The 23,966-nt window shown below is 45.5% G+C and overlaps 1 protein-coding gene across 1 annotated transcript; it reads left to right on the top strand.

Annotated features, from left to right (window-relative positions):
• Nucleotides 1-288: 288 nt before the first annotated feature.
• Nucleotides 289-1,629, top strand: LOC309549876 (uncharacterized protein; the record flags this gene model as incomplete). Its single annotated transcript, XM_082250370.1, has 3 exons — nt 289-535; nt 1,142-1,276; nt 1,355-1,629. 3 exons carry the CDS (start codon nt 289-291, stop codon nt 1,627-1,629), a joined length of 657 nt encoding a protein of 218 aa, XP_082106496.1.
• Between the last annotated feature and the right edge of the window lie 22,337 nt (nt 1,630-23,966).

Here is a 23,966-nt window from a genome sequence, read left to right as displayed (position 1 = left end):
CTCCTTCAGATGTAGGGCCATAGGAAATGGTACGGTACGGTTAGGGCGGAGCTACTGGTGTCACACGATACATTCCACTGATTGGTGGACAGGAAAACGTCAATGCTGTCGTCAAACGGAAGCGCAGCTCAGTCCAGATATAGGAGAAGGATGCCTGCAAATAACAGCAGGGTCTGGTCAACTCAGGAACTATCCACTTTCCTTACTATAATTGCGGACAGTGTTATTCAGAGTGAGCTTGATGGATCAGTGAGGAATGAAAAGGTGTATAAAGATATTTCCCAGCGGATGGCAGCCGAGGGATTTGAACGGACGTCGGGTCAGTGTAGGGCAAAGCTTAAGAAGCTTAAAGGCCAATATAAAAAAATTAAGGATGCCAACAGCTGTAGTGGAAACAGTCGAAGTACTTGGAAGTGGTACGATGCCATGGACGCCATTTACGGGCATAGGCCAGCAAACCAAGGCAGGGAAGGAGGTCTGGACTCTGCATCTTCATCTGCATCTGCACTTCTCGAATCCATGATAGATCCTGTTGGTAAGTTTTATTTTTTTCCTGCTTGGCATTGGCTTTCCCTATGCTAACCATTTAAAAAAAATAACTGCACAAAACCATTAACTCTGCACCAAAAATGTAATTGTATTTGTGCAGTGGACTGAAAGAAAATGGTAGGGAGTAGCGCTGCACTGTTTGTTTTGTATAATTAATGAAAAATGCGTGACTGGTGTTTTGCTTAATTAGTATGGGCTTGATAATATCAATGGGGGCTGAATATGCATAAAAATACTATTAAAGGCTATCATGCATGATTTCAAGCAGCCACAGTGCACTTTAACCAAGTAAAGTTAATCTCAGAATGGATAGGGAAATGTACTGTCTGTATAAACCAGCCCCTATTTTTGAGAAAAAAGACAACTGTAGAAAAGATAATGGAGATTTCTGATGCTCTCATTGTACCTTAGCCTTTAAACTGATATAGTTCCATTATTTTTTATTTAAATACCTGGACAGAAGAGTATAGGCATCTCATTTTTTTACCCACTCTGCATCCCATTGTTTACTACCTGATGATAACTGCCATAAGATAGTACACTGTGTCTTCTTCTCGTTTGTGTATAAAACCCTTGATATGTGCATTTTCAGATACTGTGGATGGACTCTCCAATGATACCTCTAACTTTTCAGACGATGGTCCATCGACATCTTTCAGCAGCACCAGTACGATTGTGTCAACACCAAGCCTACCACAGAGTACGCCAAATGCACCACGTCACACAGGTAAGACATTATGATCAGAGTGAAAGTTATAATTGTGCATTTTCTTAAATCAATATTCTGGTATTTTGTATATTCCAGGTGAAAGGAGACGGTTGCAGCTGGATCTGCGCACAGTTATTGATGATATGAGGGCAGTAGAGGAAAGACAACAGGAAAGGATGGAGACCCTTTCTGAGCGGTGGTTTCAGGCACTGCGTCAGGATGCCCAGGAAGCTATGCGCCAGGAGGCTGAGATTGCCCGGCAGCAGATGGAGCAGTTGTCTACCTTCAACCAGGCCTTCCTTGGTGTCCTAGGGCAGCTTGTTCAAGTGCTGGGAGCCAGTCGTGATCCCAGGCCACCGCCAAGGCAATAGTGCCTGTCAGCCAGCACAGGACCTGTACCCTTTGTTTTTTGGTAATTTTTCAGTTTTGTTTTGTAAAAATGTTTTATTTTTTTGAATTCTTACTTGTAAGAAAATATAGAAAGAATATTTTTGTTGCTGAATAAAAGAGATTTTATAAGAGACTTTGGGTGTGTCTGATTCATTAATGTAAAACTTTATTAAAACTTTAAAACAATCATGGTAAAAAATTAGGTGTTGAGGTGACGCATCAGAGCCTGACGTATTTCATTGCACTCATCTTCAATATCCTGTGCTATTACCCTTACTGGCTCTTCTGCAGACGTATTCCAATCCTGGTGGAAGTCTTCTCCATGACTTTCACAAAGATTGTGAAGAGCACAGCAAGTAAGCACCATGGATTTGACAAGTTGAATGTCACTGTCATTCCTCTTCATAAGACACCGCCACCTACCTTTAAGTCTTCCAAAAGCATTTTCAACTACGACCCGTGCCCTGGATGATTCTTGTTGTAGGTTTGTTGTTCTGGTGTCAGGCGGCCATTGTCAGGAAATGGTTTCAGGAGCCAATTTTGTAAAGGGTAGGCAGAGTCCCCGAGCACATAATAGCCAACATTCACCCCCCAAATGTTCTTAGTGGAAAGAGGGTACAGCCCTCCCTGCCCAACCCAATCCCAAAATGTGGACAATCGTAGAACCCGAGCATCATGCAAACTCCCAGGTTTTCCAACATTCACACTCCAGAATAGTCCTTTTCCATCCACCACTCCCTGGAGGATGATGGAATGCCAGCCCTTTCTGTTGAAGTAGTCAGTGTGGTATTCTTGTGGTGCTATTATTGGTATGTGTGACCCATCAATAGCACCAACACACTGTGGAAGACCCCACCTGTTTTCAAAGTACTCAGCCATGTCTTTAAGCTTTTCCCTGTCTGGAAAATGAACAATTTCAGGAGCTAGCAATGTGCAGACAGCCTTACAGAAGTCCTGCACACAACGGCACACTGATGATTTACTGACACCAAAAAGATGACCTATACTTCTGTATTCACTGTTGGTAGCCAGCTTCCACAGTGCAATGGCTACTCTTTTCCTCACTGGCAAACTGGCTCGGAAGTTTGTGCTTTGCTTCTCCATCGCTGGACGTAGCCTTGCACAAAGGTATGAAAAGGTTTCCTCCGACATTCGGAAATTGTGCACCCACTGTGTGTGTGTGAATCCTGGGATGGTCACATCCCACCACTCATTGGCACGGGGGAGAGCCCAAATGACTGGTCGGCGGCGCTGCTTTGACAAAAGGAGAAGCATCTTTAAAAGAAGAAAACGCAGATGTTACCATATCACAAATAATAAAAACATATTAATACAACATACTATATTTTACAAGGTCAGATAGCATCATGTATAAAAGTGAGCAATGAGTACACATTGCAAGTATTACACCTTATACATAAATAAAAAAATACAGAATCTGCAAAGATCTAATATAAGATGGGAAGGATATACAGTACATTATGTATTCAACAACATACATGTTGCACACGTATGTAAACATGCACATTTGAAGTATTACACCTTATACATAAATACTCATTATACTACTAATGATTTGTTATGCATTTGATTTAATACTTCAAATGTGCATGTTTACATACGTGTGCAACATGAATGTTGTTAAGTACATATGTACTGTATATCCTTCCCATCTTATATTAGATTTTGTCATATTCTGTATTATTTTACTTTTTAATACGGGTAGAAATAAATGACAATTGGCATAATGTTGCTTACCCTATAACGCTGCCGTCTTTGTCTTTGCCGCACAAAGGTGTACTTCTCCTCCTGACTCAAGACCCAAGCCAAAAGTTTTCTTCTCTTTTCTGCTGTGTTTCGCTTTGCCGCTCGTAACCTTCTCTCACACTGTGTGGCATGTATTTTGATTACTAAGAACCAAAAGCCAAGTAGAGCAAAGACGAGCTGCTGGATGACCTCCATTGTTGTTGTTGTTGTTGTAGCGTCACGTCTGTTGTCGCACTAGTGTGACGCCACGCCGCAACGCTAGGCATTTGGTGTACGCCCCGCATGGACCCTAGAGGTCCGACTTCCAGTGGAAACGCTCAACTGAATAGACCGGACCATTATCAGCCTGCCGATCTGTCCCGATCCGAACCGTTCCGCTCAGTGGAAACGAGGCATAACATTACAAGTTCCATATAATACTCCATGTTAGACTGACGGCACTTTGAATAATTAGAAGTGTAAAGATTTACCCCAATGTAATGAGGCAGATCAGAACAATATGACATTTATAGGTTATTTTAATTCCTCTATAGATAATTTTCATGTCTCCCTAGATAATGCATTTCTTTAAAGAAGAAAGAAAAAAGAAGAGGCATATAAACCTCATTTAAACATGTAACATATATAGGGATTTTAAATTATAAAAAGTGTCTAAGGATATGACCATGGATTATAACTAATACCTAATCCAGTAACATACATTCTTAATCGGACATATAAATATATATTAGGGGTAGCAAGATAATTCATATAATTTACATGGAACCCATATAACTATATGATATTATTCAACTTTTATTTACTCCCCTACGGTGTATTTATGTTTATAATTACCTATTAGTATAGCTAAACATTTACAAAATTTTTGCAAGTATAGATTAGAATTCATCAAAGAATTTAATATTAAAGGTACAAGATGGTGTTATCTATTTATCACCTCCTATATCGAATATATGGATGTATGTTAAATTGGATGGTATTGAAAAACATATTAACTGGTCTAAAGGTGTATATATGTTATTAGTTATAGTCAATAGATGTTGTGGCAAGGCAGACCGGTTTTCTTTATTGATTCAGGAATACCCCTAGATTTAATTCGGTATTAAGGCCGTGAGGCACTAGGGTCCCTAGTCTAAATATCCAGGCTTTTTCTCTCTGGAGAAGGATCTTATCAAAATCACCTCGTCGAGGGGGGAGATCCAGGGCAAAGAACCCCTTCACCTTCATGCCTTTTGTGTTGTTATTATGTTTTTCTTGAAAGTGAAGTGCCAATGGTGTTTCTTCTTTGAGTCTTATACTCTTTAGGTGTTCTCCAATCCTTATTCTGAGCTGTCTCTTTGTTTTTCCAATATATAGTTTTTTACATGGACATCCTATTGAGTAAAGTACTCTAGATGTACTGCAATTGATGAAACGTTTTATGGAAAAAGTTTTAGAGCCATCGGCATTAGAGAAGATGTCTGTTTTTTCGACATATCTACAAATGCCACAATGGCCACAGGAGAACATCCCTTTAAGTGGGGGAAGGTCTGTGAGCCAAGTGTGTTTCACTTTTCTTTTGAATTCTGAGTGAACAAAAGAGTCACTCAGATTGTTGGCTCTTTTCGCTACCAGTAGTGGCCGTGGTCCCACTATTTCTCCTATTTTGTTGGCTCTTTGTAGAATATGCCAATGGCTTTCAAGAATCTTTTTAACATTTTGCCATCGAGCCCCGTATTTGGTGATTAACCTGGGGTAGTTGGCAGGTGTCGATTTCGGTGTCAATTCTGGGTTTAGAATATCCTGTCTAGTACGCTGACCGGCTAGTTTTTTGGCTCTTCTTAACGTTCTATGTGAATAACCTCTCTCCCTAAATCTCGAATATAGGTCTGCAGCCTCATTTCTATATTCCTTAGGGTCGGAGCAGTTTCTTTTAACCCTAATAAATTGTCCGACTGGTATTCCTCGTTTCAGTTTTTCTGGATGGTAACTATCGGCACGTAATAGGGTGTTTGCAGCCGTTTCCTTTCTATAAGTAGATGTCATTAGGTGGCCTTGATTTATCTTTATTTTTAAGTCTAAAAATGAGATTTGGGAGATATCTGCAGTATAGGTAAGTTTTATATTCCTCGTATTGCTGTTTAATTCCATAATGAATTCGTCCAGATCTTTCATTGAGCCTGTCCAGAGTACCAGAATGTCGTTGATGTACCTCAGCCATGTTTTGGCATGGCTGAGGTACATCAAGGAAGCATAAATGGTCTCTTCCTCCCAGAGTCCTAAATGGAGACAAGCATAGGACGGGGCCCATGGAGCACCCATTGCTGTTCCACGAATTTGCTGAAAATTGTTTCCAAGGAATTGAAAAAAATTGTTGTTTAATGCAAATTCGAGAATCTCTATCAAAAACTCATTTTGTGCTCCATATAGAGGATATTTTTTCTCCAAAAAATGATGTACAGCAAGTATACCCCATTCGTTGGGTATCGATGTGTATAATGATTCCACATCTATACCAACTAAGACTGAACCGTCGGGGACCTCAAGGTCTTGAATTTTATGGAGTACATCTCCAGTATCCCTGACATAGGAGGGCAAGTCAATCACCAAGTCTTTTATGAAAGAATCCAAATATTTTCCCAACCTTTCAAGGGGCCCCCCCACTGCCGATACAATGGGTCGACCCGGGGGGTTATATGGGTCTTTATGAAGTTTAGGGAGTATATAGAAGGTAGGTAAGTTGAAATCCTTAACCTCTAAATACTCTTTTTCCTTTTTGGTGATCAAATTGGCCTCCAATGCCAGGGATAGTTTAAACTGGATCTCCTTGGCTAGATTAGTAAAGGGGTTACTGTCTAGTTTTTTATAAGTGCTACTGTCCGAGAGCAGTCGAGATATCTCAGCTTCGTAGCTGGTCTCGGATAGGAGCACTACGTTACCCCCTTTGTCGCTTCTTTTTATAACTATGCCTTCTGTTGTTTTTAATTCATCTAGAGCTTGTCTTTCTGGACCTGAAAGATTATCAGAGCCCAGAAGACTCCACTCTAGCTTGGAAAGGTCTTGTTCTACCAACATTAGAAAGGTACTTAGCCATTTGTTACTTGAAAATTTAGGCATAATTAGCGATTTAATTTGAAGCTGACATTTTCTACGTGGTGTATTGTATATCATTTCTCCTTCTATATAGTCCTCATTAGCTTCTTCATAAAGTGATTCAAGTATCTCTAAGGCCTCCTTGTCACAGGGGTCTGGTGGATCTGGGATTTTTTCACTTTCTTCTATGGTTTGATTACTATGGTAAAGTGAGGCCAAATATATTTTACGAAGGAATAGACATAGATCTTGGACGTACTTTACCATTGTGGCCCCTCTCTTTTGCATATCCATTTGGGTACTGAGTCTTGGAGGAGATCGGCTGTATATGGTACTTGGTAGACATCGTGGTTCTCTGCATACTGTGCGGACTGTCTTGGGAGAGGCACTACGTCATCGGCTTAATTCATAGATGTTCCTGTTTTAGATTGAATGCTGTTACTTATCTATGATCTGGTAAGCGTTTAGCATATACCTTGTATGTCTCACTGACAGCAGAGGCAGTCACATTATATGGTGGTGGATTCCTTTCTGCACCAACATTCTGCACTGGATCTTGGCTGTTATATATAATATATAATATATAAATACAATCAAAACATATATAATTGATTTTAGTGTCCAATAAAATCCGGTGATAATAAAGTGCAAAAACAGTCCTCTATATGTGCTCAAGCCACCAGTGTGTGGCTGTGATCCCAAAACCGAGTGGGTGACCAGAGTGTCACAGCTTTTTCCTACTTGTGCACCCCCTTGTGATTGGGCGCTCACCTTGTATAAAATATAACTGCGCTCAAATGCTGAATGTCTGGCGGTTCCAGTTGATCTATTCCCATAGATTAGCCAATTATCTCCTTAGCAATCCTTTATTGGGTATAACTGGGTTCGAATGCTAGATATCTGGTAGTTACCGGTATCCTTATCCCATAGATAAGCCTTTTAACATCTCAGTAATCCGCATATCAATTAAGTTGATTAAATAGGCGAATGCAAATTCAAACGTGGCTGCTCTGCAGCGCGGACAACGGGTGGTGATGGCGCAGGCTTCTCCCCCCGACGCGTTTCCCCTGATGAGGCATCGACTGGGAATGGAGATAGGGAGGAATGTTTCTCAAGAATAATTTATGATTTTGCTGTCCACAATAAAATAAAGGCCTTGTGTGATACCTCTGCCCAGGGCTTTTTTTCTCAGGGAATAGGTGCAGGTACTTCCTTTCCTCCGAGTCACCCCGTGTTTCCGCTCCCTTGGTTCAACCCCCTACCTAGAGAATACAGGACCAAGTATCAGTTTTTGGTGCTAGGTAGTTTGTATGGAATTTGCCAATGAAAGGAAGTAAAATAGGTCCCTTGCGGCCAGCAACAATAGACCCTCCCCAACAACAATAAACTCCCTAGCAGGGCCGGTCCTACCATGGGTCGTGCTCGGTCCATTGGACCCAGGTGGCACTTTGAGAGGGGCAGCAAATTGATGCCCAAGATTTTTTTTTCAGCAGTTTTGTGTTTCATCAGTTTGTGGCGCGTTACGGGCGGCATTTGCCCATTTCATACTGCCGCCCCTAGTGCAAACAGATAAAGGAGGAGGGAAGAGCGCCACTTGAGTGCAAGATAATGATTTATTATGACATAAATACGTAGTGACCTACATTAAAGTAAGGATAAAAGCGCCTGTCAGGTATACAATGGTTCCACAATGGTGAGAGGGGTCCGCACAATCCAGAGTGCCTCAGGTACAGAGCGCCAGACCAGCTGGCTGTGTGTGTCCAGGCGATCGGGGAGATCAGAGAGATGCGGCCGTAGAGGGAACCGGAGGGCCTCTGACGTCAGCGGCAGGGAACTGGCAAGATGGCTGAGGGAGCTTCAAGACGCGTTTCGGAGTAGTGCAAACTGATGAGTATGAGGAGACGAAGTGTCTCCTCCAGAGAACGTCCCTCGCTTAATCGTGGTGTACTCAATGACATCAGACATCAGTGTACTCCATCTCACGCAGGGCAGGCTGGATCTTCTAGGGCGGTGGCTGTGGCAGACACAGGAGTGTCAGGAGGACTGAGGACAGACAGTGGGTGTTTGGTGAACTGGTCTGGTGGTGAGTTATTGAAGAAGATAACAGTATACTGTATATAATATTTTTAAAATTGTATATTTATATAAAATAATGGCTTTGGAGGCCTTTTAGTGTCATCATTTTTTTTTTTGAGTGGGTGGGGGGCAGCATTTCATTATTGTACCCAGGCAGCACAATGTCTTGGGCCAGCCCTGCTCCCTGGCAACAATAGACCCCCTCGGCAACATTAGATCTCCCTAGCAATAAAATACCCTACCAGCAAAAAAAGACCACCACCAGAAACAATAGATCTCCCAGCAGCCAGCATCAATAGACTTTGTAGCAGACAGCAACCATAGACCCCTTCCCTGAACAGTAGCTCTCTCCCATCAACAATTGACCCCCCCAGCAACATAACACCCCTTCCCCCCAGCAACATAACACCCCTTCCCCCCAGCAACAATAGGGCCCCCTACAAGCTTCAATAGTCCTCCCCAGCAACAACAGATCCCCCCAGCAGCAACCACCCATAGACCCTCCAGCACACCCTAGAACCCCTTGACATTATATACATTCAGTGCTGGAGGTGCTGTAACTGTGTTTCCCCGCATTCCCGCTTAAAAAAGTCCCTGCCTCTGCTACTCCTGAAGTGCACAGATCAAAGCTTTGGTGGCCTACAGAAGGCTAAAGCTGGTTGGCTATGCATTCAAACTCTGACTACCCTTAGATATTGCAACCCCATGGCATTGTAACAGGCAGTCATTGTCGTAGTTGGATGTTCCTGTACTTGTGAATAAAAAGAGGTGCAGAAAAGTTTAGGAGACTGTCATATCATTTTTACAGGAACCTTTCTTTTTTTAGTAAAAAGGGAAGTGTAGAAGAATTATTTAGAAGGTTCCTTCCTTCCTTCCTCGTCTTTGGGAGGCTAGCTTTAAAAGTTTCCAGAAGGAGGAAGTGGAGAGAGAAAGTCTGACACAAAATGTACTGTTCTACTGTCTTACTTACTCCTGACCCCTGCACTATGTGCATTACTTGCCCCCTAAACTTTGTGCATTATGCACTGCTGACTCATGCACTTTGTGCTTTACACACCTTTGACACATGAATGCTGTGTGTTACTTACTTGTGACCCCTGCACTTTGTGCATTGCTTATTTGTGACCACTGCATGTTGTGCGTTACTTACTCTTGATCTCCGCACTTTGTGCATTACACACTCCTAACCCCTACACCAATGCACTCCGCTCAATACTTATTCCTAACTGCAACACTCTGTGCATTATGCACTCCTGAGACCTGAACTTTGTGCATTACACACTTTTGACCTCTGCACTCTGTGTGTCCCTCACACTCTGTCCATTATGAACTCCTGACTTCTCCACTCTGTGCATTATACAAGCTTGACCAAGAGCAGAGTAGGCTTAGGGCATTATTTACCCATACTCCTTTAAATACATCCCACTATTTAATGCAATTTGCCCTTCCCTACTTTTTTTCCTGTTTCTGGGAGGCTTGCTTTAAAAGTTTGAAAGTCTGACACCACATGTACTGTCCTACTGTCTTACTTACTCCTGACCCCCTGCAATCTGTGTATTACTTGTTCCTGACCCCCTGCATTCTGTGTATTACTTGTTCCTGACCCCCTGCACTCTGTGTATTACTTGTTCCTGACCCCCTGAACTCTGTGTATTACTTGTTCCTGACCACTGCACTATGTGCATTACTTGCTCCTGACCTCTAAACGTTGTGCATTTTACACTCCTGATCCCTGCATTCTGTGCATTACTTGTTCCTGACCCCTGCATTCTGTGCATTACTTGCTCCTGACCCCTGCGCTATGTGCATTTCATACTCCTGACCCCTGAACTATGTGCATTACTTACTCCTGATCCCTGCGCTATGTGCATTTCATACTCCTGACCCCTGCAATATGTGCATTACTTGCTCCTGACCCCAAAACTTGGTGTATTATACACTCCAAAACATTGTGGTTTACATACCATTGACCTATGCACTCTGTGTTACTCACTACTGACCCCTGTACTTTCTGCATTACTTACTTGTGACCCCTGCATTCCGTCCATTACTTACTCTTGACCCCTGAACTTTATGCATTATTCACTCCTGACCCCTGCACTTTGTGCATTACACACTCCGTCCTAACCCCTACACCAATGCACTCTGCACAATACTTTCCTAACTTCCTCACTCTGTGCATTACGCACCCCTGACCCTTGCACTTTGTGCAGTACACACTTTTGACCTCTGCGTTATGCCGGCTTGACCCAGGGCAAAGTAGGCTTAGGTATTATTTGACCATACCCCTTTAAATACATCCCACTCTTCAATGCAATTTTTCCACATCCACTATTCATCCCAGTGAGCTATGTGCCCATGATTAGCCTCGCCATCTCCAGCCCCTACTCCACCCACTGTCCTTTATATTGCTAGAACAAAGGTGGCAAACCTACTGTAAATTCCAGCATGTCAGTCAATATCTTTATGAAGAAGGATCTCTTCTTAGGGCCACCAGCCCAACATGTCTTATTAGCACTGCCCCCGGGGGCAATTGCCCCCCTACTCAGTCCTCTCCTGACCAGAACAAAGCCATCATTTACTGACTATATGTTTGTCCTGAGTCAGTCTCTGTGTTTTTCTCACCAGAAGATTCTTGAACATTGACTTTTTCTTCTCAAGGTTCCTATTTCAACCAGGACATTTTAGCAAAAAGAAATTTATGGAGAAAAAGACTGTTTCCCATAGAGCCATAACTCAGACATTGTAAATCTGAGTCGAGTTATGTATTTTAAGAACGCACAGACGGAAAAAGAAAAAGATTTGACAATGTCGTAGCAACCGTCCAATAAATGAATTGTTTTTTATCCTGATGATGTAACCAGCTTGGAGGTCGCATCGATCACGGAGTTCACGGAGAAGTGAGACGTGCGCGTACATAATATTTCACATTTCGTGATTCTGCACGGTGGATTTTTTTAACTTGGCGCCATCAGCTTCACCGCATCGTAGCCGGTAGCCAGTGAACCATATTTATGACAGGAAAGGAAAGTGTGTTCAGGAGTAGCGAGTGGACGGCTGGGCCATCAATCACGGTAATTAGCCTCTGTCCGCAGATTGGACAGGGTTAAGTGAAATGGAGGATTTCACCATAAACCGTCTGACCGTTCCTGGGGGACTCACACAGAGGAGGAAGGGCAAAGTAAATATTTGCTTTACAAGCCCAGCAATGACTGCATGATTTATAGGCATATAATGAGCTTCTACCTGGATCTTTTGGCTCCCTATAAGCTTCTTGGTGATAGACAGAGGTCCCAAGCAAAAAGTGTAAGAAAATTACATTTTTGCCAACATATTCTGGGCTTTGAATACGGTAATATATTGAAGATCGGCTTAGCCCGCAGGCAAATTAGTGATGCATCTAAAAGTACCCCTAGATGCCAAAGGACGATCCAACAGTTGGGTTTTCTTTAAGGGTCAGACCACCAAAAATTAATTTTTTATGAACTAACCCTTAAAGTGTATCCAAACACAAACCCAAATATCTAATATATGGCAGCTTAGCAGTCCTTAACCACTTGCCGACCGCTCACATTGAGCGTACTGCGGCAAAGTGGCTCGTTATCGTCCAGCGATGTAGACCTACGCCGCTGGACCCCTTCCCCTGTGGGCGGCGCGCGCGCCGCCGGAGGCTCGCTCCTGCTGTATTCAGTCACAGCGGGAGTCGGGCCAGGGGAGGAGAGGCGTTGATCACCGCCGCTCTTCCCCGATCGTCTGGGAACGAGTGAGGAAATCCGCCCGCTTGTGTAAACAAAGCAGGCGGATCTCCTCTGTGACAGGCAGGGACAGATTACAGGATTCAGCATAGCTGAACCTGCGATCTGTGCCTGGGTCACACAGTCCCCTCCCCCAACACACGTCAGTAAGCACCAGGCATACATTTAGCCCCTTGATCACCAATAAAGTTAACCCCTTCCCTGCCAGTGTCATTATTACAGTAACAGTGCACATGTATAGCACTGATTACTGTAGTAATGTCACTGGTACCCCCAAAAGTGTCAAAAATGTCAGTTAGGGGTCCGATCTGTCCGCTGCAATGTCGCAGTCCCGCAAAAAAAGTTGCAGATCGCCGCCAGATCGCCGCCATTACTAGTTAAAAAAAAAAACAATAAAAATTACATAAATTTCCCGTAGTTAGTAGCTGCGATAACTTTTGCGCAAACCAATAAAAATACGCTTATTGCGATTTTTTTTACCAAACATATGTAGTTGAAAACAAATTGGCCTCAAATGTTAAAAAATTTTGATTTTTACTTTTTTTTGGGGGGGGGGGGGAATTTCATATAAAAAAATGTGAAAAATATTGTTATTTTTTCAAAATTTTCGCTCTTTTTTTATTAATATCGCAAAAAAAATGAAAAGCGCAGAGGTGATCAAATACCACCAAAAGAAAGCTTTGTTTGTGGGAAAAAAAGGACATAAATTTCGTTTGGGTACGGCGTTGCATGACCGCGCAATTGTCAGTTAAATTTGCGCAGTGCCAAGTTGCAAAAAGTGGCCGGGACGTAAAGCAGGAAAATCCTCCGGTGGTAAAGTGGTTATTAAAGGTTAAGGTCACCTTTAGGAAAAAAATAATAAATGCACGTACACTGTATTGTCAAAAGTATTGGTACGCCTGCCTTTACACACACATGAACTTTAATGGCATCCCAGTCTTAGTCCGTAGGGTTCAGTATTGAGTTGACCCACCCTTTGCAGCTATAACAGCTTTAACTCTTCTGGGAAGGCTGTCCACTAGGTTTAGGAGTGTGTCTATGGGAATGTTTGACCATTCTTCCAGAAGCTTATTTGTGACGAGAAGGCCTGGCTCGCAGGCTCCCCTCTAATTCATCCCAAAGATGTTCTATCAGGTTGAGGTTAGGACTCTGTGCAAGCAAGTCAAGTTCCTTCACCCCAAACTCGCTCATCCATGTCTTTATGGACCTTGCTTTGTGCACTGGTCCAAATCATTTGTTGGGGGGGGGATTATGGTGTGGGGTTGTTTTTCAGGGTTGGGCTTGGCCCCTTAGTTCCAGTGAAGGGAACTCTTGAGGCGTCAGCATACCAAGACATTTTGGACAATTTCATGCTCCTAACTTTGTGGGGGGGATGGCCCCTTCCTGTTCCAACATGGCTGAGCACCAGTGCACAAAGCAAGGTCCATAAAGACATGGATGAGCGACTTTGGGGTGGAGGAACTTGACTGGCCCACACAGAGTCCTGACCTCAACCCGATAGAACACCTTTGGCATGAATTTGAGTGGAGACTGCATGCTAGGCATTCTCATCCACATCAGCGCCTGACCTCACAAATGCACTTCTGAAACAATGGTCAAACATTCCCATAGACACACTCCTAAAACTTGTGGACCGTGTTCCCAGAAGAGTTGAAGCTGTTATAGCTGCAAAGGGTGGGCCAACTCAATATTGAACCCTACGGACTAAGACTGGGATGCCATTAAAGTTCATGTGTGTGTAAAGGAAGGCGTCCCAATACTTTTGACAATATAGTGTATTTCTGGAGAAAAAAAAAATCAATTTATTACTTTTTCCCACAGGTGTAAAGCATTGTTTTATGCAGGAGGTGACCAGCGCTATGGAGTTTATAATAAATACAAAAAAAAGGACCTAAGGTGTAAGCTGCCAACAACCAACCCTGAAAGGGTTAAAAAGTGATAAAATTGTAAAGAAGGTTGAAACCGGCGCTACCTTCAAAGTGCTAATGTGCCAAATAAATAAATAAATAGTGTATAAGTAAAGTGCTGAAGTGTATCATTTATTTAAAGTGCTCATATTCTGAGTGATAACGGGTTGGGTATTGCAACATTTATCATAAGTGCTAGTGCCAGAAAAAAACTTGAAAAAGAAACCAAACCCGGTGCTTTTATTCAAAATAATAATGTGTATTACAGTGATAAACCGTGGAAGTTTACATAAATAACATATACACAAATGGTGCTTATTTTATTGGAAAAATGACTGTAAATAATAACCTGTTATTATTACGTGCTGTGATCATAAAGTGATGTGAAACTTTACATATATATGCAAGTAAATGAATAAATAAATTAAATAAATTAGTGAGTCCTCTTTAGTAGAGAAATGAAAAAAACAGGTGTTGAACAAAGGAAAAGTAGAGCACGGATTGCAAACACCACTATAGCCACTAGGTGTCGCACCCGGCCAATATACCACCTGTATATCAATAGGGACCAATATGGAATCCTGGGGTTCCCTCACCACGGTCTCTCCTCGTCCGGAGTACCTCAGGATATAAAAAGAGAGAGAGAGGGGGACCCCTTGGTGCGATGTATAGTGCCAATCTTTTAAAAGGCGAGGTAGTAACTCACGGTTAGGCTGTCCTCGATCAGTAAAGAGAAGCCGGGAAGCTTCCGCGTTCCACGGCCCAAGCTCCAAATACCGGAAGTGACGTAGTGACGTCTACTGGAGCGGCCGCTCCAGTAGACGTTGCATTACGAAACGCGTAGGGTGGAGTCTTACGTCACTACGTCACTTCCGGTATTTGGAGCTTGGGCCGTGGAACGCGGAAGCTTCCCGGCTTCTCTTTACTGATCGAGGACAGCCTAACCGTGAGTTACTACCTCGCCTTTTAAAAGATTGGCACTATACATCGCACCAAGGGGTCCCCCTCTCTCTCTCTTTTTATATCCTGAGGTACTCCGGACGAGGAGAGACCGTGGTGAGGGAACCCCAGGATTCCATATTGGTCCCTATTGATATACAGGTGGTATATTGGCCGGGTGCGACACCTAGTGGCTATAGTGGTGTTTGCAATCCGTGCTCTACTTTTCCTTTGTTCAACACCTGTTTTTTTCATTTCTCTACTAAAGAGGACTCACTAATTTATTTAATTTATTTATTCATTTACTTGCATATATATGTAAAGTTTCACATCACTTTATGATCACAGCACGTAATAATAACAGGTTATTATTTACAGTCATTTTTCCAATAAAATAAGCACCATTTGTGTATATGTTATTTATGTAAACTTCCACGGTTTATCACTGTAATACACATTATTATTTTGAATAAAAGCACCGGGTTTGGTTTCTTTTTCAAGTTTTTTTCTGGCACTAGCACTTATGATAAATGTTGCAATACCCAACCCGTTATCACTCAGAATATGAGCACTTTAAATAAATGATACACTTCAGCACTTTACTTATACACTATTTATTTATTTATTTGGCACATTAGCACTTTGAAGGTAGCGCCGGTTTCAACCTTCTTTACAATTTTATCACAGGTGTAAAGCATTGCACCGTGATCAGTGGATTGCGTGTGCAATGTCAGGCTTCTGCAGGCTCTCTGTATAGTTCAGAGTATGGGAGGTATGGGCAGAAACTAGACATGTGCAATTCTTTGCATTTGGATTCGTTTTTTTGGATGAAAATTTTATTTTTGGAGATTCAGATGTACCTAAATTTCCAAATGGACATTGAAATAGACAATGGTAATGAATCCAAAAAAAGTTCTAATGAAAAACAATTACTGCATTCATTCATTTGTTTCATTTGTATGATGTCGCACTTTTGCATTTGTTTGAAAATATAAAGAATGATCCTAAATCATTGTGTAGCACTACTCCCATGGGAGCTGCTGAAAACGGGTTCCCCTGGGTTACTCACAGCAACAACTTGTGAATTCTTAAGACTTTAGATTCTTGGCACAGTCCAGGGGATTTGTTTTTTGTTGTCTTTATTTTATGTTGGGATGGGAGAAGGGATGAGTGGGATACTCCAACTTAATAAACTATGCACAACTTGAGGACTTTTAGCTATGTTGAATGCGGCAAGGCCGCTGCTTCACCTTGCCACTGAAGTGAAGTATTTGAAAGGCAAACTACTTGGTAGATTACTCTTCAGGGTTCTACTTGACATCCCCTTTACACTTTTCAGGGTTCTACTTGGCGACCGTTTACTACTAACTGTGTGAGCTGACCTTCTGTCCACTGACCTCACTGGAGTGGTCCCCCTTCCTGGGCAGACCGCTTTGCAAGCCCCCTGGTACTCAAGGACACTGTTATTCCCAGGTAGCTCTGCCTGCAGCTCCACTGTCAGCTTCTCCAGGACCTTCAAGGCTCAGCTCTACACCTGGCTCACTAGACCGACTGCCTGTGACCACTTTCCTCTGCCATCACCCTCCTCCCGGGACTCTGCTTCCTGCCAAAGACGCCCTGTCACATGTGCCCTCTTCTTTTATGGTCAGTCCCAGGATGCACTGAGGTGGTGCTCTCCCACTGGTACTGCCACAAAAGCCTGTGTGTCACTGGCTGGGTTTCCTCCACTGTCCAACAGGCTCCCCTATTGGATACATTGGGGACACTCCCTCAGACCAAGTGAATCACACATGGACGCATGCAACAGGCAAAACTAGCAATCCTGCTCTCTGATAACCAGAGGAACCAAAAAAATGATTTTAATCTAGCACCTATCTAGGAGGGTGCTAAATCCACCCCCACCAAAAATGAGCCATGTCCCCATTGGCTCTGGGGCAGCCACCCCCTATAAAAATTCCTACTGGAAAAATACCCAAGGAGTATCCCACAAACCTGGAAAGGGGGAAAAGGGAAGAAAACAAACTTACATGAATAAATTACGTAGCAAAAATATAAATATTTTGTCTGTACATTATGATACAAATTCAGGCAATGCACCCCCCACCAAGCAAAACTTTGCTCTGGTGGGTGAATACATGACCCTAACTATATATCTCTACATTTCTAGCCAATCCTGGAAAGAAAAGAAAAAAGGTTAGACATTTCTGCAATTTAAATATTCAGAGCCATATGACCTAACTCAGGCTTGATGAGACGACCCTCCCCGCAGGGGCAGCCTTCTCATCCAGCATCCCTAGCTAGACAACTCGGTTCCACACATAGTCTTGACTCGGCGCTCAGCTCGCTCCTCAAAGGCGGTCCTGAACCCTGCCACGTACTAACTACAACAGTCCAGTGAGATAGCTGCGATGTACTTCTTCTAGGCACACCCAGCATCAATTTTCTTCCTCTCACAGGAACTGGGTTGCTCAAGCCTGGGCAACCCACCAGTCCCGAGGTTCTTCAGTGACCCTTGGTCCCAGGGCACCTCCCACCAAAAGAACCCCGGAGCTTTGCCCACTTCTTCCAGGCATTCGCTCCCATAGTTCCAGTGCTGGCCCATTGGCCCAAAGTAGTCCACCTGGAACTTGATGCAACATTTCACTTTCCTTTTTGTAATCCGTGACCCCGGCCCGATGGCCTAAAGGGTCTCTGGAACAACAAATTTAAATCTTTCAAAAGTTCTCCTGAGAGGGTCGGCCCTCTGATATAAGTCCACTCCCTGTTGTTCAGCCCCTTCTGTAAGAATAGAAGGGGAAAGGCAATGGAAAGAGGACATGAGCCCCAACAATAACTGAGCTTGAAAATATTTTTTTTTCTCTTGTTCAGTTCACAGACATAGGCTAGCCAGCCTTACTTGAACTTGAGAGTTCTCCTTTAACAGTAGAAGTCAAAATGGGGAATCCTCACAAGCTTCCCATCCTTGTGCTGTATGCGGATCGACCAAGCCTGGCTAGATCCATCTGGGCAGCGGACCTCCATTCGGTCCAGGTAGATGGACCGCCCGTGATTCCACTGGGTCCTGATGGACAGAAAGGTTTTCCTCAGATCCATCCTGGATTGTTGCCGATGCGGTTTGGGGACAAAGAGGAAGTCCCATATGTCTTCATCACACCAGGACTCTCTCTTAGCCTCAATCTCGAGCATGACCTCCCGTGGAGCGTATGGATAATCATACCCATACGCCAAGGCCACCTTCCTCTGTAACCACGGTTGCATCCTGGAAAATCTGGGGAGGGTCTTCCGGTTCCCTCTCCCAGCTGGAGAATATGGGGTCTCTTCTCTTTTGATGAGAAAGTCATTCTGATCCCTAGCCCGGGCATAGTTCTTGGGTGGGGTTAGGTCTCGGACCCAATTTGCATAGGCCTCACAGAACCCCAGATTGCTGGCGCACTCTCCTCGCACCACAGAATCCCTAGTCTCCTCATCTGGTACATCAAGACTGGCTGGACTGCTCCGTGCTTTCGGACCCCCAGTCTCATTCAGTCTCCTCCTCAGACTTCCAGACATCTAGTCCTTCCTCCAAGGACCCGAATCGATTCTGGAAACTAGGAGACCCCACATCGATGACCCCGGCCTCATCCTCGCTGCTCACACTAGCACTAGCAGCCCCGGTCACCGCTGGCTATCTTTTCTCCTCTGCCTGTATAGGAGCAGACTTTATCTCTGCCGCTGCAGTCTTCAGTGCACCAGGTGGCCACTCCCCGGCCCGCACTACCTGCATGCATCCTGACTTGGACATTCGGGCCTCCTTCCATGTGCAGGCTGGACCACTGACAGGCTGTATGGTCTCCAGCTGCATCATGAGCCGCAGCATTCCTCTTCCATGGCCTAGGAGCGGTCCTGACTCTGCAGCCGACAAAGCACGAATGACCCCGGTCTCCCATGTCACACTCAACTTCTTGGGCTGACCTTCACTCCTCTCTGCCCGCAGCAGCAGATTGCCGCAATGCCCGCACTGGCTCCAAGCTTGCACAAGCACGGTCACATTCAGACACTGAGGACATACCAGGCCCAAATGCTCTACGCCTCCTCCATTGAACAGCGCATGTCTTCCGTCAGGCACCATCTGCACCCCTGTATCCCACAGGGTGGAAGTCTTCTGCTCTCCGGTCTGCTCCGCAGGTTCTCCGCCAACATGTGGGTTAGCCTCTGTGCTCCGGCTCACTCCGGTACTCGCCATCTTGCTCCTCCGCACACGTGTCTCCCTCTCAGCCACACCTGGAGGCAGAAGTAACTTATAGACTCTCCTTTCCGCTCTCGATTGGCTGTGTGTGAGCGGCGTCTCCGCCCACATCTCCAGATTGGTGGTGGCTCCTCCTGCAAGGCAGAACTTTCCAGCGCGCCCTTTCCCGCGCGATACAGTAACCCCTCCGATGCCGCTCTCAGCTCAGTCTGCATTGAAGTTACTGTAAAGCGGACCGTGCCTCTCAGCTTGTACGCATCCACTCTCCTTACTTGTACCAGGGCTCCAACTGCGCCTCCATCACTCTGAGCCAGCTGACCCTCTTTGCTAGTCCGTAGAACTGTCATATGCATGGCCAACGTTTCTCTTCATAGCCATAGGTGTGCACAGCCTATGGCATTAGGGTGTGCACCTCAAAGCTCCAACACATACATGTATATATATATATATATATATATATATATACTGATGGTGTCAGAGCAGAGAGTGCTGTCAGGGCAGTGGATGGTGTCAGTAGTTTTTATTTTTTATTATATCTTACAATTTTAGTATTTTTTATAAAATTGTAGGAGCAATTAGGGGGCTTTGCTGAAATATCAGGGGTTCAAACAGGGGAAATCTGCTCCACACAGGGTTATTAGGGTGTGCCCAGGCACACCTGGCACACCCTGTGCGCACGCCTATGTTCATAGCACGTGTACAAGCAAGATTCACTATACTGTATTTGAAAAATGTCCCACTGTCACTAAATGCATGGCTGACAGATTTCTTTACAGCATCCACACTGCCACTATATTGAAAAAATGTCCCGCTGTCATTATATGCATGGTAGTATAAAAAAAAAGTTGCCATATGTATACTATAGTTTGTAGACGCTATAACTTTCACGAAAACCAATCAATATACACCTATTTTGATTTTTTTTTTATTAAAAACATATAGTAAAATACATTTTGGCCAAAATGTAAACATTTTTGGCTAAAAAAAACAGTGGTGATTAAATACCACCAAAAGAAAGCTCTATTTGTGAGAAAAAAAATAATATAAATTTAATTTGGGTACACCTAACACTAGTTAAAGTAGTGCAGTGCAGAATATCCTGGTTATGAAGGTGTGATCCTAATGTCCAGCTTGGACCAATGTATGTATGCATATCTCTTACCTGAGGGACTGCTGTGGGAGCTGAAAATCACTGTGTCTACCTTTTGTACAGCCTCCCCCTCCCTTTAGATTGTAAGTTCCATGAGCAGGGCCCTCCAATTCCTTTTATATTAAACTGTATTGTAAAATGTGCTGTCCCCCCTATTTATTGTAAAGCGCTGTGTAAACCGTTGACGCTAAATAAATCCTGTATAATAAAAATAATCATGATGAATCACACGAGGAAAAGTAGTGGGTGCCAGTGGTACACACAATTGGCCAAGCAGGTAAGATTGCAGAATCTTAGCAGTGCTTCCAATAGGCAAGGCCAGAGTTAAACACAGTTGGACCATACCCAAAGGCGGCAGACAGGGCCGGACTGGCCTACCGGGATAGCGGGAAATTTCCTGGTAGGCTGTCTGCCCCGGGGCCGCTGTCAGCTAGGAGCTTTGGGACTTTTTTTTTTCTACAATAGGGAAGGGGAATGTACAGCCGGGGGCTGTATATGGCCCGCGTGCCGCATTCGGCCCCCGTGATATCCTGGCTGACAGCTGAGCTGTCAGAACGGAGCCGATGCTCCCTCTATAGTTCTGGCTCCTCCCTGACAGTCTGAGTCACAGGCGGAGTGATATCAAATGACTCAGACTGTCAGGACTGACAGAGAGGAAGCATTGGCTCTGCACCATGCTTCCTCCAGCGTGGCACCGCTCCCCACACTGTGTCTCCAGCCAGCATTTCCCACCAGCAGACTCACCAGCAGTACCAGCTAACAGTACCCACCAGCAGTACCCACATTTCCTGCCAGTAGTACCCGCCAGCAGTACCTGCCAGCAGTACCCACAGCAGTACCAGCCAGCAGTATCCACAGCAGTACTCACCAGCAGTACCAACCAGCAGTACCCACCAGCAGTACCCACAGCAGTATCCACAGCAGTACCCGCCAGCATTTCCCGCCAGCTGTTCCCACAGCAGTACTCACCAGCAGTACCCGCCAGCAGTAACCACAGCAGTACCAGCCAGCAGTACCCACAGCAGTACCCACATTAGTAACAGCCATCAGTACCCACCAGTAGTACCAGCCAGCAGTACCCAGAGCAGTACCAGCCAGCATTTTCCACCAGCAGTACCGACAGCAGTAGCAGCCAGCAGTACCCAGAGCAGTACCAGCTAGCAGTAGCCACCATCAGTACCGACTAGCAGTACCAGCCAGCAGTACCCAGAGCAGTACCAGCCAGCATTTCCCACCAGCAGTACCCACAGCAGTACCAGCCAGCAGTATCCACAGCAGTACCCGCCATCAGTACCTACAGCAGTACCCACCAGCAGTACCAGCCAGCTGCACCCACAGCAGTACACACAGCAGTATCCACAGCAGTACCCATCAGCATTTCCCACCAGCAATACCCACAGAAGCACCAGCCAGCAGTACCCACCAGCAGTACCAGCCAGCTGTACCCACCAGCAGTACCAGCCAGCAGTACCCCGCCAGCACTACTCACAGCAGTGCCCGCCTGCAGTACCCACCAGCAGTTCCCACAGCAGTACCCGCCATCAGTACCCGCCATCAGTACCCGCCAGAAGTACCCACAGCAGTGCCAGCAGTATTCACAGCAGTACCTGCCAGCCGTACCCACAGCAGTACCAGCCAGCAGTACCCACAGCATTACCCACCAGCAGTACCGACAGCAGTACCCACCAGCAGTACCAGCCAGAAGTACCCACAGCAGTACCAGCCAGCATTTCCCAGCAGCAGTACCCAGAGCAGTACCAGCCAGCAGTACTAGCCAGCAGTACCCAGAGCAGTACCAGCCAGCAGTACCCACAGCAGTACCAGCCAGCAGTACCCATAGCAGTACCAGCCAGCATTTCCCACTAGCAGTACCAGCCAGCAGTACTCACTAGCAGTACCAGCCAGCAGTACCCACAGCAGTATCAGCCAGCAGTACCCACAGTAGTACCAGCCAGCATTTCCTACCAGCAGTACCAACCAGCAGTAACCACTAGCAGTACCCGCCAGCATTTCCCACCAGCAGTACTAGCCAGCAGTAACCACCACCAGCCAACAACCAGTTGCGGGTAGCAACATCATCCAAGCCAGCTAACATCACACACCTCACCAAAAAGAAGCAGTTCCAGCCATCACATTGAGGTGAGTTAATTAAATGTTTGACCAAATATAACAGGCTAATTTTTAAGCTGATAATTTTGTACAGCCCCCGAATGATGTTATAAATATCCAAATAGCCCTTGCAGCAAAAAGGTTCCCCACCCCTGATCTACAAGAACAGCATAGAGAGAAGCAGGGGCTTTGCTGTGAACAGGAGTGAAGGCTGTCCCTGGAGCCCTGGCTACTCTCCCAACCTCTTTGTGGCCACCCAGGTGGGCTGTCCCTGAAGCCTGTGGCCTCCCAGCTGGGCTTCTCCTAGAGCCTGTGGCCTCCCAGCTGGGCTGTTGCTAGAGCCTATAGCCTCCCAGATGGGCTGTTCCTAGAGCCTGTGGTGTCCCAGCTGGGCTGTCCCTAGAGCCTGTGTCCTCCCAGCTGGGCAGTTCCTAGAGCCTGTTGCTGCCCAGCTGGGCTGTGGCAGGAATCCGCGCCACTCTCCCAGTCTTTTTGCGGCTGGCCAGCAGGGTTGTCCCCGGAGCCTGTGGCCGCCAGCTGGGCTGTCTCTGGAGCCTGTGGCCACCCAGCTGGGCTGCCCCTGGAGCCTGTGGCCGCCCAGCTGGGCTGCCCCTGGAGCCTGTGGCTGCCCAGCTGGGCTGCCCCTGGAGCCCGCGCTGCTCTGCTGCTCTCCCAGCCTTTTTGCAGCTGCCCTGCAGGGTTGTCCCTGGAGCTTGTGGCCACCCAGCTGGGCTGTTCCTGGAGCCTGCAACCGCCCATTTAGCCTCTTTGTGGCTGCCTATTTTGTTCATGACATGGCTGGGGGCAGAGACTAGCAGTCAGCTGACTGGTGAGGAACGTGAAGTGGGACCCTATCTCGTAATTTCGGCATAGGTGTCCCTGCTGCAAGACACCACGGAGCTGGAGACTCAGTGAAGCTGGATACACAGTGAGTAACACTACCTGTGATTAAAGTTGCTATTAAAAGGCCCCACTACAGCTCTTTTAGATCAGCAGATGAAATTGATCAAGAGCACCTAAGTTGGCTGATCAGAACTCCCCCCAACATTGCCATGGATTTTACCCCCCCCCTCCCAACTGCACTGCCACTGATTCCCCCCGCCCCTCAGCACTGTCACTATCCCATACCCCCCAGCACTGCCACTGACCCCCCCCCCCCAAGCACTGTCACCATCACATCCCCCCAGCACTGCCACTGACCCCCCCCACACACACACACACATACACACACCAGCACTGCCACTGATTCCACCCTTCTTAGCACTGCCACTCATCTCCCCCCAACAAGGAGTAAGAGAAGGAATAAAAAGAGAGAATT

This window comes from Pelophylax lessonae (assembly GCF_965119305.1).
Source record: "Pelophylax lessonae genome assembly, chromosome: 1".
Classification (NCBI taxonomy): domain Eukaryota; kingdom Metazoa; phylum Chordata; class Amphibia; order Anura; family Ranidae; genus Pelophylax; species Pelophylax lessonae.
Note: the sequence above shows the minus strand (reverse complement) of the source record. Positions and strands in the feature narration are given on the sequence as shown.